The sequence below is a fragment of the Tachyglossus aculeatus genome, chromosome X3 (assembly GCF_015852505.1).
Source record: "Tachyglossus aculeatus isolate mTacAcu1 chromosome X3, mTacAcu1.pri, whole genome shotgun sequence".
Classification (NCBI taxonomy): domain Eukaryota; kingdom Metazoa; phylum Chordata; class Mammalia; order Monotremata; family Tachyglossidae; genus Tachyglossus; species Tachyglossus aculeatus.
In genome coordinates, this window is record NC_052099.1 from 14,580,323 (window position 1) to 14,598,246 (window position 17,924).

Sequence of the window (17,924 nt, forward strand, 5' to 3'; positions counted from 1 at the left end):
CCAGATGAAAAAGCTTTCCTATAAACAGTCTCTAGTTTCCATTGTAGGCAAACACTCGATTCAACACAATGCACATGCACACACACAAGATATATAGAGATATATGTGCATGTATTTATATATACATAAGAACTGCAAAATAGTATCTTAAATTTGGGCCACACTTTCACTTCCCAAAGCATTCTTACAACAATTGTTTGACCTTACAACACCCCATGAGGTAGGGAAGGACAGATATCTTTATTTGTTAAAGGCGAAGAAACTGAGGCCCAGGGAGGAAAATGGACTTGTTCAAAACCACACAACAGCAAGGTGGCAGAGCTCAAATTTGAACTCTATACTCTGTAATCTGTCCTCTAGACCATAGTTGGGAGACAGCTATTTTCTCCCAGATAAGTCTGGCACACTATAAACAAGAACAGAGTTGCTCTTTTTGAACTGAAGCTTTATCTGCTATCCCTCAGTTCATACTCTTCACTCCTCCAAGCTCAACTTCAAACTGTATCCTACCCTCGACTCTCTCACCTCTGATCCCATGGTCATTCTGTTCCCCCGGCTGGGAACTTCCTTCCCCACCTAATCTATGAGACCTCAGCCCTCCCCTTCTTCAGAGCTCTGCTAAAATCCCACATCTTTCAGTAAACCTGTATCCTCACGGGCAGGGAACGTGCCTTTTTTTCTGTCGTTTCTTCCAAAGAATTTATTACAATGCTTGGCATTCAGTAGGTGCTCAGTAAATACAATTGATAGACTGATTGAGGCAAAAATGAAACCAACAAACATAACAGCATGACAAAAGACAATCTCAGTGTGGGCAAGATGCTACTTAGGATTTAACCCATGCTGGGGCCAAATTCAAAAGAGGCACATTTTGGCAGGCAGATGAATGGATATTAGCAGGAGTTTCTGGTCTCATATTTCAATTTTAAGCCAATCTGAGAAGCAGACTGAAAAAGCAAATAATCACTGGTATTTATTGCACACTCACTGTGTGAGGAGCACTGTACTAAGCGCTTAGAAGGATGTAGTAGCAAAAACTCTCACCCCCTCACAAGATCCATTTTGTCTTGGTTGAAAGGACATATAACAGGACCTTTAAGGAGAGAAAAGGCCCCCTTTGTTGCAGCCCCAGAATTTTCTGAGAATGGCTCAGAAGTTATTTCTCCCACGCACCACACTTCTCTCAGGAAGTCAGGGGCCACAGAGCCTAACAACTCCTCCAGCTGGAGTGAATTTTGTTTAAATTATTGCAGGTGGGGGGAGGGACTGTGTTAGCAAATCAAAAAGCTGGCAGACCCTTAATTCTTGCACTTCTGTGCTACAAATGGGGATGAGAGAAGTTTATCCCTTGATAGGCATTAATAGCACAGTTCAACGCATAAGATACTCTGTTCAGCCCCGCAATCAAACTGTAGCAGTGCTATTGCTTGCTGTCCATGTCAAGGTTGATTCATCTGATAAACTCTTGTTCACCATTTCCTTCTTTGCAAGGGATTTTTGTGTAGTGTGCTGGATTTCTTCAACTACTGTGATACAGTCAATAAAACTGACTAAATTTACAAAGACTATATAATTCATACAATCCCCGGGGACCACTGAGCAATAAAGAATTCTCATTTCAAAGAGCCTGCCTGGCCCCAATTCAGCTCTACAGCAGTATAGGTGAGGTGGGTAAGTTGAATTATTTCTACTTTAGAGGAGGAGAAATTGAGAGGTGAAGTGACTTCAAGGCCATATTTCAAAGGAGTGGCAGAGCTGAGATTCAAACTGCAGTGGGCTTTCTACTTTCTTCAATGTTCAGTCATTAGGCTGTGCTGACAGTGACAGAGGATGTCACTGAGAGTGAAGAAATATTCTCTAACAAAGTTGCAATAGAATGAAGGATGTAGAATTTACGATTTTACAGCTTTTTTTTTTTAAAAAAAGCCTATGACCAGTGAACCTCAGACCAGTGACAGATCTGGAGAAGGAAGATAGAGGCAGCTGTCACATCGAGATATGGAACACAGCCTTCTGGACTGAGAAATGTTGTTGAACTCCTATTGTAACAAATACACCAAGGACGATTACCCATTTTATATTGCTTTTTATTTTTCACACTTAATAGATTTAGTTACATCAAGTGACTGTAGATGAGGAAATGGCTAGTTCAGAGGTGCTTTGATACATTGAATTTGACAGTGTAACACAAACATAGAAAAACATCCTACATTGAGAGTGGAGGGCATGGAGACAGAACTATATATTACTTCAAATGGTTTATGTACAAATAAATATCATTTTCAAACTATGTACACATTCATATTCACAGAGAACAATCTGACGCACGACTACACTATATTTCCATCCAGTGAATATTGATCAATTCCTCCCCGAAAAAGAACACAAGAATTTCTCAGGACTAATGGTGCTGTTGCTTCGTGGGGATGTAGAAGGGCTGATTATATTTCATTCTTTTAGAAAGAGGAGAAAAGGAATAGTGGAAGCTTTTGATTCCTAAAATGATCCTTTACAAAATGACACTTTGCCAAGCTTCAGACTGATTAGCCAATCACTTCAGTTATTTTGTGTAGTTTCAGGGCAAAAACTTGGCTTGGGTCAATGTTGCAATTCCTACCTTGCAAAACTATGATGCCTCCTGCCCAATGTTTGAATTATTTCCCTCAACTTTCCCTTTACTACAAAAGACTCCAGTAAATGTAACAAAGGGGGAAGAAAGTAGCTTTATCACTCTTATTTCTGTGACTGACAGATATGCACAAGGGAACCACTATGTGTTCGTGCTAGGATCACTTTCTCTCCCACCTCTCTGTCCTAAATGGCAAGGTGGTACAGATGACCTCATCTGGGACCCATTAAAGCTTCTGATTTAGAATGGTAACTCCTTAGGAAAACTAGTATGATCCTGGAGAACTAAAATGACCTGAAGCCAAGTACAGAAGGAAGCCGTCACACAAATCCACGTGTAATGTTAGGCACAAATTTTGGGAAAAAAAAATGATGGCTAACGATGTGTCTCCTACCCTCTTCCCGCCCCTCCTACTCCATGCCCAAGAGCAGAGAGGGTCATGGGATTCATTCATTCAATTATATTTTTTGAGCACTTACTGTGTGCAGAGCACTCTACTAAGCGCTTCGGAAAGTACAATACAGCAATAAACAGAGAAAATCCCTGCCCATTATGAGCTCACAATCTAGAGGGTCTATAGGGATCCCCTATATAATAATAATAATAATAATAATGGCATTTATTAAGTGCTTACTATGTGCAAAGCACTGTTCTAAGTGCTGGGGAGGTTACAAGGTGATCAGGTTGTTCCACATGGGGCTCCCAGTCTTCATCCCCATTTTCCAAAATGGTCCCCAAGAGAGGAGGAACCATTGGTTAATAGCCTCCTTCCTTGTCCTAAGGATCAACCTGACTTTTGGATATGCCAGTGGACATTTAAGGTGGCAGTCTCTTGACTGGCCCAATTTAATACCTGTCGCCAGTTTATGGCTGACAGGTCTGCATATTCATATCCCATATTTACTTTTGACAGGGACAAAAAAAACCATTTGCTTGAAATCTACAGATAATTGCAGAAAAAAAGGGTTTTTTTTCTAGAATTACAATCTGGATCATTCTTTGAGTGTGGTACTGGCCTAGGATAATATATGAACAGTGGTGATGACAGGTGAAGTAAATGGAAGTCTACAGTTACCATAAAATGGTAACTCTTTGTGAGAAAATATGGGGCTACAATTTAATACTATACCAGTAATATCACTTCTGGGTTAGTTTGGAACATCTCATGGTGCCAGAGATTATTTGGCTTTGACATGAACAGAAAAATCAATAATGCAATATTGTTCCTAAAAGATGTATTGAGATAGGTATTCATTCCCCATGTTACTGAGCTGTATCAGAGATTAGATGATGCCCACCTACTTGTCACCACTATTTGCCTCGGAAGTGTCTTCCTTATCTTCTACCCACTCTTTAAATTTCCTTGGTGAATATTAATGATCAACTGCCAATTCACTTTGTTAGAAAATAGAATAATCTGATCATTTTAATCCATCAGTGGCATTTGAACACTTACTGTGTGCAGACACTGTTCTTGAAAGAGCACTTGGAAGAATATGATAGAGTTGGTAGACACGATCCATGCTCACAAGGTATTTTTATCTATTATTGGAGTAGATAAGCTTTAGATTACGATAAAAACTACACCAAAAGAATGACCAACATATTATTCTTAGTGAATACCTCGTATTTACCTCTCCCCCTTTTAGACTGTGAGCCCGTTGTTGGGTAGGGACCGTCTCTATATGTTGCCAACTTGTACTTCCCAAGCGCTTAGTACAGTGCTCTGCACACAGTAAGCGCTCAATAAATACGATTGAATGAATGAATGAATGAATTTAGAAAGCCAGGTTTTATTGTGGTATTTCATGATATCTTAGACATTAGGTGATTTGGTCTTTCTGGAAGTGGTTTTAATTACAGTGTTGATTTCAATAAAGATTCATTCAATCATATTTATTGAGCACTTACTATGTGCAAAGCACTGTACTAAATGCTTGGGAGAGTACAAAACAACAGCAAACAGATTCTCTGCCAACAACAAGCTAGATGGAGAGGTCCTGTTGAATTAACAGGTAGTGGGGTCATAGTGTCAGTCCAGAGACCTTAGACAGGATTCATCTTTTCAAGGTTTTTAGGGTGGAAGGAAAAAATAATAATAAAAAGCCTGCAAATTATTTTTACATTCCACTATGCTGCCACATTCATCATGTAGCTTGTCAGTCATACAAACTTCCCAGGAAAGGAGTATAAATATGACCTAAATGTTGGTTGATGAAGCAAAGAAATGACATTAATAACTCATGTCATACTTATTTAAATGAGAAAATGATACAGAACCCCTCAAAAGCAACTACAGAGGTACACGTGCAGTTATTTCGGTGAGTCCTACACTGTTACTGAAGAGCTATATTAAGCAGTTTCTGTTTTCCCTTCAATGTATGTCCCTAATCCTCATCTATACCTAGGAGTGGGAATCTCAAATTTTCATAACTCTCCTAGCTTGACCAGTATGTATGAAGTGGATTTTTGTCCCCAGAGTGTCAACATCCAAAACTAGGGCCCTTTAGGGGGTCCTATCTGGGTTTTAGAAGAGAGATTAACAAGCACTTCATTTTTATATGGCATGAAGTTGGGGAATAAGCAGGCCAATCCCTTGGAGGAGAGAAATAGAATTCAAAATGACCTTGATAACGTGGAGAAATGATCAGGAGCTAATGGAATAGAGCTCATTAGGGCTATGGGCAGGGAAGTACATTTAGGGAGGAAAAACAAACCACAGTTCCTGGCTAGGCAGGAGTATGAGAGAAAAGGATTAGGAATACTAAGGGAACAAAAACTGTTTAGGAATCAGCAATACATTGTGTTATTACAAAGGAAAGTATGGTACTGGGGCACCTAAAAGAGTTATCCAGGTGGTTATCCACATAAATTCAGCATCCCAAAATGCATTCTGGCCTCAAGAGGCTTAGACCTGCTTTCAGAGAATCTCACATGCCAAAGGTCCAGGTGAAATCGATAGAGACGCAAATTAGTGGAAAGCAGGATAACTATAGTTGAAAGAAACAACACAGGAGTTGGAGAATAAAGAGGAAACTGTGAGAATTACAAAGATGGAAATGAATCCTGGAAATGATTGGATGACATAGGGAATGAACATTGGAAAGTTGTAAATCTGACATCACAGGGGTCACCAAATCTGTACAGTAGCTTTGAATATGATTTGCTATATGCCTTCCTACTCTTCTTGATGGATTCCTCTAAATACCCAAAAGTGTGAAGCCAGGAAAATCACAGAAACTGCTGAATACAAAGAATCCAAATCATTCAGAAAAATCATTTCACTGTACCAGCCTGAACTCCCGCATTTGCCGAAACCAAGAATTTCTCCATTTACTTCCCCCTTCACATTCTTTTTGCTAAGTGTATATTTCTGGCTTCAACCAACTTTGAATTTTTTATCAAAGCATTTCAAACAAACTGAGGGCACACCTAGTTCAGAGATCCGATTTTGCTTCACATTTTCAATCTTTGTTAGATCAGGTCACGGGTCTTTTTTTCCTTCTAATTTCTTTAAAATATACGGGGGGGATTTTTTGAAAGAGTTAAGTCAGAGTGGCTCTATAATTATTAGATTCAGCTTTCACGGCAAGCTTCCATAAGATGTTAGATTGTTCCACAGAAAACACCTGGGGTGTAGCATCCTCTCTTATTACCTCTGGAACAGGGCTACCAGCCACACAAAGGTTATTTGATCACTTGAATACTAATTTACACGCTAAACACAAGGAAGCTGAAGCTTTCTCATTCTGAGAAAATAAAAGTTTGCCATTTAATGCCTTCTAAAATTTCCATTTCCTGGGGGGAAGCAAATGTAAAGTGCTTTCTTATGAATTTTAACAGACATTTTAACTTGTGGAATAATGCAATTTCAGTTCAGCAGTTTGCGTGTCTCTGCTATCTTCCCTCTCCCTGTCCCCTCCCAATTTTTTGTGCACTCAGCTGAAGAATTTCCAATGCTTATCACCTTAAATCACTGATGGTGTTTTCTGCTAACATGGGTTGTCATCTCATCTGCTAATGCTTTTAATTTCTGGAGCACATCAGCACTCCCTTCGTTATAACAAATTCATGGCACTAAGTGAATTGGTGTGGGTTTTATACTTGCTCACCTTCCCACCAATGTTGGGAGCAATAATGCTGTCCAAATGTCAAATCAATGAACCAGCTGTTTCATGTTGTAATCCACACCACCTTAATTCAGGAAGGTTTCCTCTTTCTTTTTTTTTTTTTTACTGCAACTGCCTCCACCAGGCTAAGACTGCTATGCTCTTCATAAAGACACTTTCTGCCTTTCTGAAAACCAGGCTAGGTTTTAAAGATAATCCACCAATGCCCTGATGAGAAAATCTCATGTCCTAGCCCAGTCATTCAGCTTTCTGATCCCATTTCCACCTGTCTCGGTGTAATTCCAGCATAGAATATATAAAATATAAGAATTTTGTGTCTGCTCAAGTTAATTTGGAACTGGCAGTGCACAAAAAGAAAGTTGGCATTAAATGTGTTCTCTTTTTAGGATTAGTTAGAAATTTCAATCCTTTCTACTAAGCATGTTTACTGCTCCAGCTTGCCCATTTCTATTGGCGCTGGGTGGAGGATGGAGAAAGGGGAAAGGGGTGGAGGAGGTGGTCCTGGAAATGTCATGTCTTGAGTGGGGGGGGGGTCCCACTTGGATTGACTCCTCATGGATCACAGTTGGCAGCCATGTCCCCGGAGAGAAGTGACCATTTTCCTCTTGCCTCAGGGCAGAGGCCAGCCTTAATCCGTATGAAAGAGGAGCCAGGGTTAAATCAGTTAAGCTACTTAGCATTTTGCCTCTGTAATGACTTTGAATGAGTGACAGTATTAATGCCATTGTGACCAGTAAGGGATAATGAAGATAGACAGCCCAAGTTTCCTTAAAAGTGCATCTACTGGTAGAGTACTGTGTGAGTTCTTCATGTTTACTAAGCTATAGTAGAGCTTTACATTGGACTTCCATAATTGAAATGGCAAACCCAGAGTAGCAAGGCTGTGAACTGATGAACACTGGTTAGGAAGGTTTAAAGACAAGTTCTCTAACAGGTCTATCAGTACCATTCTGAAGATTTTGTTCTAAAGCAGTAAAAACCAATGAAATCCTGATACTTCTGTCTTCGCCGAAGCTCTAGCAACACAAACTTATGCTTTGCACCTACATATAACTATAAGTACTATCCCAGTGACTGAGAAAATATTTCTGTTTATATTTGTGCTTAGTTATGCCTTGGACTGGCTAGCTTACCCTTCTAAAATCTTTCATCTTGTGACTTGCAAAGATCTGCTGAGGAATACAGTTGCTCTTTAGTCACTTGTATTTCCTATCTTTATACTCCGTTACTGCACCATACTTGCTTTTCACAGTTCTAGGCTCTCAAACAGAAATGAGCAAGACACTGAGTGCAGAGAATCACTGATACACACACACAAACACATCACACACACACACAATATGAATATATGTGTGCAGTATAGGCAGTGGTGGATATGGAATTGATATGATCATTTAGGTTTTAACTATTGAAAATGGGGGTGGGAGTAGAATTCCTACAAATGTCTTATCTTGTGCTGTCGAGTCACTTCTGACCCATAGCGATATCTGTACCTTGGGCATTTCCCCATCATTTACACTATACATGTGTTTGTATGTGCATATGTGCAAATGCACACAAGTACATACACAGGCATACACCTGCCGTATACATATATATCAACAAGGTGTATGGCACAGCATCTGGAAGAAGGTGTCCCAGACCTGTCATGAATGTCAGAGATGGGAATTCTTGTCTCTGGCTCTTGAGATGTCTGACAAGTGCAGTCTGAGATGTTCAGGCCAATCTAGTCTTCCTTGAGCTGGCCTAGTGTCCGGCCGTCCCTAGCGTCATTTGATGCTGGAGTCCTTCAGGGGTCAAGCTCCTGTGGCCTAAACCCAAACTCAGCCTCAGAAGTGGAGACCCACACCCAGAACCTGAAACCTCAGCTAAATCCAGTGAGATTCCACCCCACTTGGCAGTGGGGTTAAACATGTTTGGTTGCCTCTGTGGGTTGTTGGGACTAGTTATATGAGTAAGTGAACAGGGGCTCTGGGAAATGCGTGATATTTTACTGCATCCTAATGGCACTAGAGATGTTGTACTTGCTGGGACCACTTGCCTCTATGCCTGGGGTCTTTTGGGTCATTGTGGTTGGTATGAGTAGGGGGGTGGAGGGACAGTGGAGGAACAAAATCAGGCTCACAACCTAGGTGGGCCCTAGGTCTACGAACTAGGCCAAGGCTGCGCAGAGCCCTAATAGGATAAGGCACCAATGTGGCATCTCTTGTTTGATGATATTATGCCTGAAAGTGGATGTTGCCCATTTCGTATCTATAAATGCATTTATACCCAGGGAAACATAGACCGGATGGTTACGGAAAGAGCATAGAATGGCTTGGTAGATGGAAGACGTGTGAGTTCCTTGTGTGATTTGGTGACCATCTTGATTTCTCCTTCTTCTTGCATGGGAATCTCTGCTTAAAAGGTTTTACAATCGTCTGAAAGAGTTTTATTGGGCAGTCATTACTGGAATCAGGCGTGATTCCTGTGTAATACTGTGTTTATCAGAAACATATCTGCCTATTTTAATGGGTATTCATTTGCTCATGTGAAATTATACACCCAGAACAAACTAATGCTGGTGGCACAGATGAGGTCGAAGTTAAGTTACTGGCAACCTAATTCTCCCATTATGGGATCAGATGTCTTAAATAGCATAAGATGTTTCAACAACAAGCCACATAAAGCATCCTGTGGAAACTTCAACTCATGTTTTTCCCCTTTCAATCAAAATACATTTTTGGTTGGCCAATGTATCTCTTTTTCTGCTAACCATATCCTCTATATAGCTAGATAAAGACTCAGAGGAGAAATGAAATGGATATTGAGAGTGTTAAGTGTATCAGCCCATGAAAAACAAAAAAAGAGCCAGAATAAGAGCCTCAGAACCAATGGCAGGACAGCAACATGCAGAAACTATTATACGTGGCCCTGAACATGTTTTGCCATCATAGGACACAGGTCCAAACTAACCCTGAATGAAAGCTTGATGAAGGACAACGAAGATCCAAAGAAATTATATTACTCCAACCTAATAGCAATTTTTTTAAAAACCCAACTCCATACTTTAGGGCCCGGCACAAGTTTAGGCTAGTCCAAATCCTGGCCAAGTTGGGCTGAACCAAAGCCAAAATAACATCTATGCATTTGGATGGGGGCAGATTTGGGAAGCCTGAAGGAGTCTTCCTCTTTTCTCCCGCTCACGCACCTTTATTTTGGGCCTCTGAATTCCAGCCGCCCACGGGGACAACTGAACGAGCTCAAAAGCATCACACAAGCCCAACTTGACCCACCTAGAATTGAGATCAAGTTCTCTCCTTCAGACCCGTTGATCTGGGCCACGTTTGGCCCCCTGAGGCTCAAGACAGGCATAGGCTTAGCTATATTGGTTCAGCTGACAAAGGGTAACCAACTCAGGACTCTGAAAGCTCACTTCGCTGCACTGTCAAAATATCGACCTTGCTGTAATTTGTGACTCTCCTCTGCTAACGAAGCTCTGTGAAGAACAGTGATTTCAGTGGATACTGGAACTGCCTGTGATTGTACTGTAAAATGGTTCTTAAAAGGTTGCTAAGTCTCCAAATCATGGGTATCAAGGCTCAAGAAAATTACATGCCACAAAAAGGTACACTTTAGAAACTTACGCTCCTTCAGCTGGGTAGAGATCAATCCGAGCTGGAGACAATAGTGTTAAAACCAAAGCCATTCCGACTCCACATAATTTTTTTCTTTTAACAGTGATGAATATGGAAAGATCATTGAAATGACACAGGTACAGTATATATTCTAGTTGTCCTAGGAATAAAGCTAGTTGCTTAGGGAGCTGTGTTTTCTACTTGCATAGTGGAGCGCCACTTGCCTTCTATCTCCCTTCATCCTCTTCTTCCCCCTAGCAAAGAGCACTTTGGGTTTTATCTCTGATGGTCTCAAGAAACCCTCTGGGATTCAGATTGATGCTTCCAGCTCAGCCATACTGGATCCCTTCCTCCTCCTTTCCAGGACAGTACCTTGCAGTGTCTCTGGGGGCTTCTACAACGAGGTGTAATTTTTCCAGGCAACAATCAAGGTTCTTTTCACAAAAGCTTTTCCAACATTCCCTTAAACCTGGTCAGTCCATCTCTCCATGGCAACAGTTAGTACTTCATTAGGTTCCAACTAAAATTACTACGTTTCCCCAGCCCCACCCCAATGCAGTTATGTCAACTCTTTCCACCAAGGGCAATTAACAGAGAAAGCCCAGATTGAAGGTTGACACCCCCCACCCTCCCATCCCCTCAAAAGACACTAGAGCTACTCCTGCAATGACACACACACACACACACACACGCACACACACACACACACATATATATTTATAGTTTGCTCTCTTTGTGTCTGTATACAGGTATATAGTAATATATGTATATATAGAGGCACATAGAAACAAATGATATACATAGTCTACATCATAACTCGTATCATTATAGCGTATGTACCTCTGACCAGAGAGGAATATGAACTGTGAGGAGCAAGATACAAAGGAGGGGAAGCTGTTTAGTAGCTAATCTTGCCTCTTTTATGTAGTGACTGCAGAATGTGAACTATTTTGCCAACTATGAATCAAGCTTTTCTTCCACAAGCCATGGGGATAAAGAGAGGGCAGCGTACATGTTACCTCTTCTTATGGGGTAGAAGGTAATTAGGGTGAGAGACGGGAAGTGGAGGGAATGTGGACCATTCACTGCTGCCTACATTTTCATTCAATAAATGACTTTCTCCCCCCATTAGATGGAGATAGGGCACACAATAATTCTGTCCTCCAGGAGGACACTGATCACCAGGAATACGAAGTAGAGGCCAAACATGGTAAAGCCCAATAATTTGTTCATCCTCCACCTGCACACAGCAATTGAGATGATGACGAAAAGCAGCATGATGAAGAGAAGAACAATGGCGCAGAAGAGACCATTGCTACTGACTGCCACGGGTTTGAAGTTATTAATGATGGTAAACAAGAGCCAGGGCAACGGGAGGCTGTAGGGAAACAGAAACAGGGATGGGAGGATAGGACAAAAGGGGAAGGGTGGGGTTAAAGATCTGGCATATTTGAAAAATACATTGAAAAACATAAAGGAGCATTGAATAAATGCACTTTGAGGCCTGGCCCCCTTTAGTTCACTGTGAGAGAACACAGCTGGAACAGAATGTGAAGTTGAAGAGGTATTCTGCGACCGCTCCATTGTCTATTTTTTGTATGGTTTTTGGAAGGATACAGTGGCGATCCCCTCTATTCCATATCACAAAGACAATCACACACACACACACACACACACACACGGCGCTCGCCTCTATTCCATATCACAAAGTATAAAATACAGATGAGCTAAACTTCTTTCAAACATAGGGAACTTTAGTTTGGCACGCCACATAGCTGTATTCCATGCTATGGTGAAATGGAACCCCAAGAGGGAACACCACCAAATAATGTTGGATTAAAAACTAACATTATAGATTGGAAAGGCTAATGAAGTAAAATCACATCACTGGAACCACATGCCACTTCCAATTACTGAGCTTGGCTTCCATCCCCAGTCTAGAGGGGAACACAGAACATTAATAGACTGTAAACTCTTAAGGGGCAGGGTACATGTCTGCTAATTCTGGTGCATTGTATACCCTCTCGTGCTTAGTACAGCACTCTGCATGTAATAAGGACTCAATAAATACCATTGATTGATTGATATATATCAATAAATTAAAGATATGTACATTAGTGCTGTGGGGTTGTGTGCGGGGTGAATAAAGTATATAAAGGGAATGAATAAGGAGGGAGAGAAATTTTAAGACGAATGGTCGGGAGTAGCCAGGTCATTAGGGGAAAGGGATGGAGGAAGCAGCGGGAAGGGGCTTGAGGAGGGAATTAAATGCCTGGAGGTTGATGGGCTTGGGTGTTAATAAGGATGGAGAAGTAATTTTGTCAGGCACACAAATATTTCTGCCTGCAGTGCTTTGTGGTTCATGCACAGGAGTGAATTTAGCAGACTGTGGAGATGATCCAGTGTTAGTGGTATATCAATGAAGTAATAGGGGAGAGAGAGAGTTGTGCTCAGTAGAGAGGGTGGAGTTGAGGGCGTCAATTTGGTCATCAAGGGAAGGTAGTTTGGGTATGGAGGCTACATGAGGAATGATGACTTGAGAAAATTGGATGGTGTCAAAAGATCAGGGGTCTCTGTGGGAGACCAGGACAGAATTGCGGGGAGGAGGTGTATGGAAGAGAAGGCAGGTGAGGAGCCTGTACTCAGAAAGAGGGATTTCAGAGTTGGTGAGGGTAGAGATTGTAAAGTGGCTAGAGATGAGGAGATCAACTTTGTGTCCAGGTTGGTGAGTGGGAGAGCCAGATTGGAGCAGGAGATCAATGGAGTTCCGTAGTGATAGAAAGTGTTTAGTGAAAGGGTTGTCAGGAACATGTATGTGGTTATTGAAGTCGCCAAGGATCAATGTAGGGATGGAGAAAGAGAGAAGAAATGTGTGAAAGGGATCCAAATGGTTCAGAGAGTTGGAGGTGGGGCCTGGGGAGGATGCAGTAGATGACTGTGACTAGTATCTGGAGTGGGTGGGGAGGAAGCATGCAGCAAAGAAAACTTGAAAAGGATTGGAATTCTAAAGAGTCATGCTGTGTTTTGGTGGAATTGAGAAAAATGTCAGGCAGGGCACCTTCAGCTCTAACTCAGCCATCCTAAGGAGTGATTTTAGGATCTTTTTGCATTTCTCAAGGCAGGCAGATTTTATTACCAGAGCCTAAGTCTGTTGACGGTATCAAATGCTTTTTGAGAAGTCTACCACCATCGACTAGACATCTTGCTGTTGCTCCTTGCCCTTTTTTTTTATGGTATTTGTTAAGCGCTTACCATATGCCGGGCACTATTCTAAGCACTGGGGTAGATACAAGGTAATCAGGTCGGACAGAGTCCACATAGCCGCATAGAGCTCATGGTCGTAATCCCCATTTTACAGATGAGGTAACTGAGGCACAGAGAAGTTAAGCAACTTGCCCAAGATCACACAGCAGACAAGTGGCAGATTCAGGACTAGAACCCAGGTCCTTCTGACAACCTTTCTCCTGAATCAAATGTACTGCAAAGATAGGTCTACAGTGCTGCATTTTGATTCAGGGAGTTTTTTTCAGAAGCTTTCCAGAAGGACTCTGGACTCTTACTGGCAGATTAGAGAGATACCCCTTCAGTTTTTGCCATCATCTCTTTTTCTCTTATAGAAAATGATGTTTGGTGGTAGAGGGGCTTTGAAGTCTGAGGCATGTCCTCAGCAGAAACCAGTAAATCCCCTTTTGGCTCAGAGGTTTTGCAGGATTGCGAGCAGATCTGGGTGCTTTACCACTTTGCATGACTTTAGCGATAGTAAAGAGCTGAAGGGAAGGCCTTGCCTTCTCTCAATATATACTGTAGATCTTCATTTTCAGTGGTGGAAGATCATGAAAGGGTTGGTGTTACTGCAGGTTATCTTTCTAGTCTGTGATGAGGGTGGCATCACTGCCAGGTCTTTTTAATCTCCAAAAGGTTGATGGCGAACTGTCTTGTGTTTCCATACTCATCCTGTGTCTGACTCTGCATGTATGGGCACGACAGTTTCTTCTGACTCTACAACATGGTTTTGGAAGAACATCGCTTAGTGCTGCTGTTGCTTTCTAGCCAAAATTTATAATGAAAATATATGTTCTAGCAGAACTGAATGTACTCTACTGGAATGGTGCTTATTTATTTTGCAGTCCCTCCAAATGGCATAAATGGACCACCCAGCCACTTCCATTTTCCCATGGAACTATTATTTAGGGTTATGGACATGACAGCGTCTTCCTTTTAAATAAGTAATCTAAAGTAATAGGAAGAATTATTTCTTCCACCTGACATTTTTATAGGAACAGTTCACGTTGTGGACCCTGGTATGAATCCAGTTCATTCAACTGTAACATGAAGGATTACACCCAACTTCCCCTATAAATTAATACGTCAATAATTTCTGTTAAGGGCAAATAACTATTAGTACCAGGACTATTCCCGGACCCCATTCATAATCATTTAAAAATCTCATTGATGTCAAATGTAAGCATCTCTGTTTGGTGGGGTAGAGAATCTGTGCAATGAACTAGAAGAATATCAGAACCCGATTGCCCCCCCCCCAAATTGTGGTGCACATTAGAACTAAGCGCAATACAAGATTCTCCAACATCTTTAACATGCAAAATCCTTCCAAAAATTTCCCGACACGATTCAGTATCTCAAACAACTGATTTATCTGATAGATTTGTATTTATGCTAATTTAAGCATTACCCTTTCCAGACCCTAGTATAGTGAAAACAGAAAATGGGATCCAGACACTAACCTGATTCTCGTGTGTTTTTTTAAATGTTATTTCCTCTAAGCCAGTCCTGTGCTCATAGTTGCTATCAAAGGTTCAGATGGTTTTAAGCAAAAAAAAAAAAAAAATAAGGGCAAACTGTGGCAAAACAGTTCCCCTACATCTTTATTGGAACTTCTGTATACTTCTTCTTTCTCTTCCCCAAGTAAATACTTGAATGTCTGTCTCCCCCATTGGAATGTGTGCTCCATTTGGTCAGGGAATGTATCACTTTCTTGTTTCGTACTTTCCAGGCACTTACCAGAATGCACCGCACCGAGTGTGCACTCAATCAATGCTACTATTATTACTACAACTCTGAAAACACGAAACACACCATCCAATATTTATACATATATATATATATATATATATATATATATATATATATATATATATATATATATATATATATATATTGTGGATGTTGACTTACCCCACTGTAATGTCAAAGATGTTGCTACCGACAGAGCTGGACACCGCCATGTCTCCCAGACCTTTCCGGGCTACAATGACACTGGTAATGAGATCAGGGATAGAGGTCCCAGCAGCTAAAATGGTCAGCCCCATTATCTCTTCACTAATGCCGATTGTCTCTCCAACCTAAAGGAGATGTTTGTGATAAAAAAAAGAGCCTAAGAGCTGCAAAAGCATTTTTTGGTTGTCAAACATAAAAGCATAATCCTTAGGGATCACATTTCATTCCAATTTTTTTTTAAAGTGGAATTTGTTAAGCACTTACTATGTGCAGGCACTGTACTAAGCACTGGGGTAGATACAAGCTAGTTGGGGTCACAGTCTTCATCCCCTTTTTACAGATGAGGTAACTGGGGCATAGCGACTTGCCCAAGATCACACTGCAGATGAGGCCATGCCACTTGACATTTTGATTAGAAACAATTCCTCTAGGGTCAAATGGGAATTTGGGAAATAAGAAAAAGTTGCAGTGAAGCCCACATGTAATTTTCCGATACTTAGAACAGAAAACATTATGCCAAAACAGAACTCCTCATCTTCCCACTCAAACCCTATCCTACCCGTCTTTTCCATCACTGTATACAACACCACTATCCTCCCTGTCTCATAAGCCCCGTGACCTTGGCATTATCCTGATTCAATTCTCTCATTTAATCTGATTCCCAACACTCCAATTCAGCAGGCAGGTGTCATACATGAGGTTTAAGAAGATTTATTTGTTATCTAGTGTGAACTTATGTTCAGGGACATGCGGGCTTCAGTAAAGGCCCCGAGTGAAAGCAACTCTCACACACATCTGGAATTCGACTTTTCAGCTCATACTGTCTTCACATTATACAAGCGATCCTAAGTTTTTCTCCCGGTGGCTGGGTCTTCGTGCGCTATCTCTAGGAGACGGTTGATCCGTCAGCTTCTCAACGACACCTAGCTCCTCAATCCTGCTTCTCCAAGTTCCCTATACTCTGCTCCCAGGATCTGGACTGGCCTCCGGTGAGTTTAGCTGAGTTCACCGTGCTGGATTTCAGAGTCTTCAGCTAGTAGAGGTGGGACTCAGTGACACTCCATTTCTTTATTGTCCTTCGGGACAAAGGACTGTGTGTTTCTCTCCAGGCATATACATTATCAATCTGAAGAGCCTATGAGCAGGCATTTTATTCCCAGCTAACCTTTCTGGGGAATTGAATCATTCTCAAAGCTTTTATTGTTGGCCAAATTGGGGATGGAAACAAATTTAGCACAAAATAGTACATCATTATCTTTTGTAGGCAAAAGACATGAAGACGGGAACCAAGTTTGACAAAGGAAACAAGCCTTAATACGGAAATTGCTCTTTGAATCAATCATCAGAACGCCTCCAACAGAAAAATGTATATAGTGCAGGGGAAAAAGAAATAATCTTCTAATTTGGTATTTGAAAGCAAAATTTTTGCCTATGACATTTTTGCTTCTATAGTTTTTTTTTTTTGGCTTTTCCTGGATGATCCTGCCACTGGCATTTACCCGAGATTCTCTTTATATAAGAGAAATTAATGGGAAAGAGACTATAGAATTTGGATAACATTAACATTGTAGCACCTTTGGTCTTCAAGATATATCATATTGATATTTCTATAGATTATATAAAAAATTGAATAAGAGGAGCATCTGGAAAACAATCCACACCTCTTTCTCTGTATAGAGTACTGTATTAAGCACTCGGGGAGTACAATATAGTAAGCAGACACAATCTCTGTCCTCTGGTGCTTACAATTTAAAATAAAGTACAGGTAGGGGAGGCAACCTTCTATAAAGATATGTATATAAGTGCTGTGGTGCAGATGGTGACAGTACCTAAGCGCTTAGAGGTCACAGACTCAAGTGCATACATGATGCAGGGAGGATGGATATTAGGGTGGAAAGATGATAAATTCATTCATTCATTCATTCATTCATTCAATCGTATTTATTGAGCGCTTACTGTGTGCAGAGCACTGTACTAAGCGCTTGGGAAGTACAAGTTGGTAACATATACAGAAGGTCCCTACCCAACAGCAGGCTCACAGTCTAGAAGGGGGAGACAGACAACAAAACAAAACATATTTACAAAATAACATAAATAGAATAGTAAATATGTACAAGTAAAATAAATAGAGTAATAAAACTGTACAAACATATATACAGGTGCTGTGGAGAGGGAAAGGAGGTAGGGCGGGGGGGATGGGGAGGGGGAGAGGAAGGAGGGGGCTCAGTCTGGGAAGGCCTCCTGGAGGAGGTGAGCTCTCAGTAGGGCTTTGAAGGGAGGAAGAGAGCTAGCTTGGCGGATGTGCGGAGGGAG

At 41.2% G+C, this 17,924-nt stretch overlaps 1 protein-coding gene across 5 annotated transcripts in view; it reads right to left on the reverse strand.

The window, feature by feature from the left end:
- Positions 1-11,029: 11,029 nt before the first annotated feature.
- SLC24A2 (solute carrier family 24 member 2) overlaps positions 11,030-17,924 on the reverse strand; it is a 272,635-nt gene continuing 265,740 nt past the window's right edge. For all 5 annotated transcript variants that reach the window (XM_038770489.1, XM_038770492.1, XM_038770490.1 and 2 more), the window contains 2 exons: positions 15,570-15,736; positions 11,030-11,754 (listed from right to left, as the gene is read on the reverse strand). In XM_038770489.1, the coding sequence (XP_038626417.1) occupies positions 11,505-11,754; positions 15,570-15,736 (417 nt within the window). In that variant the 3' untranslated portion in view covers positions 11,030-11,504. The remainder of the gene's footprint in view (positions 11,755-15,569; positions 15,737-17,924) is intronic.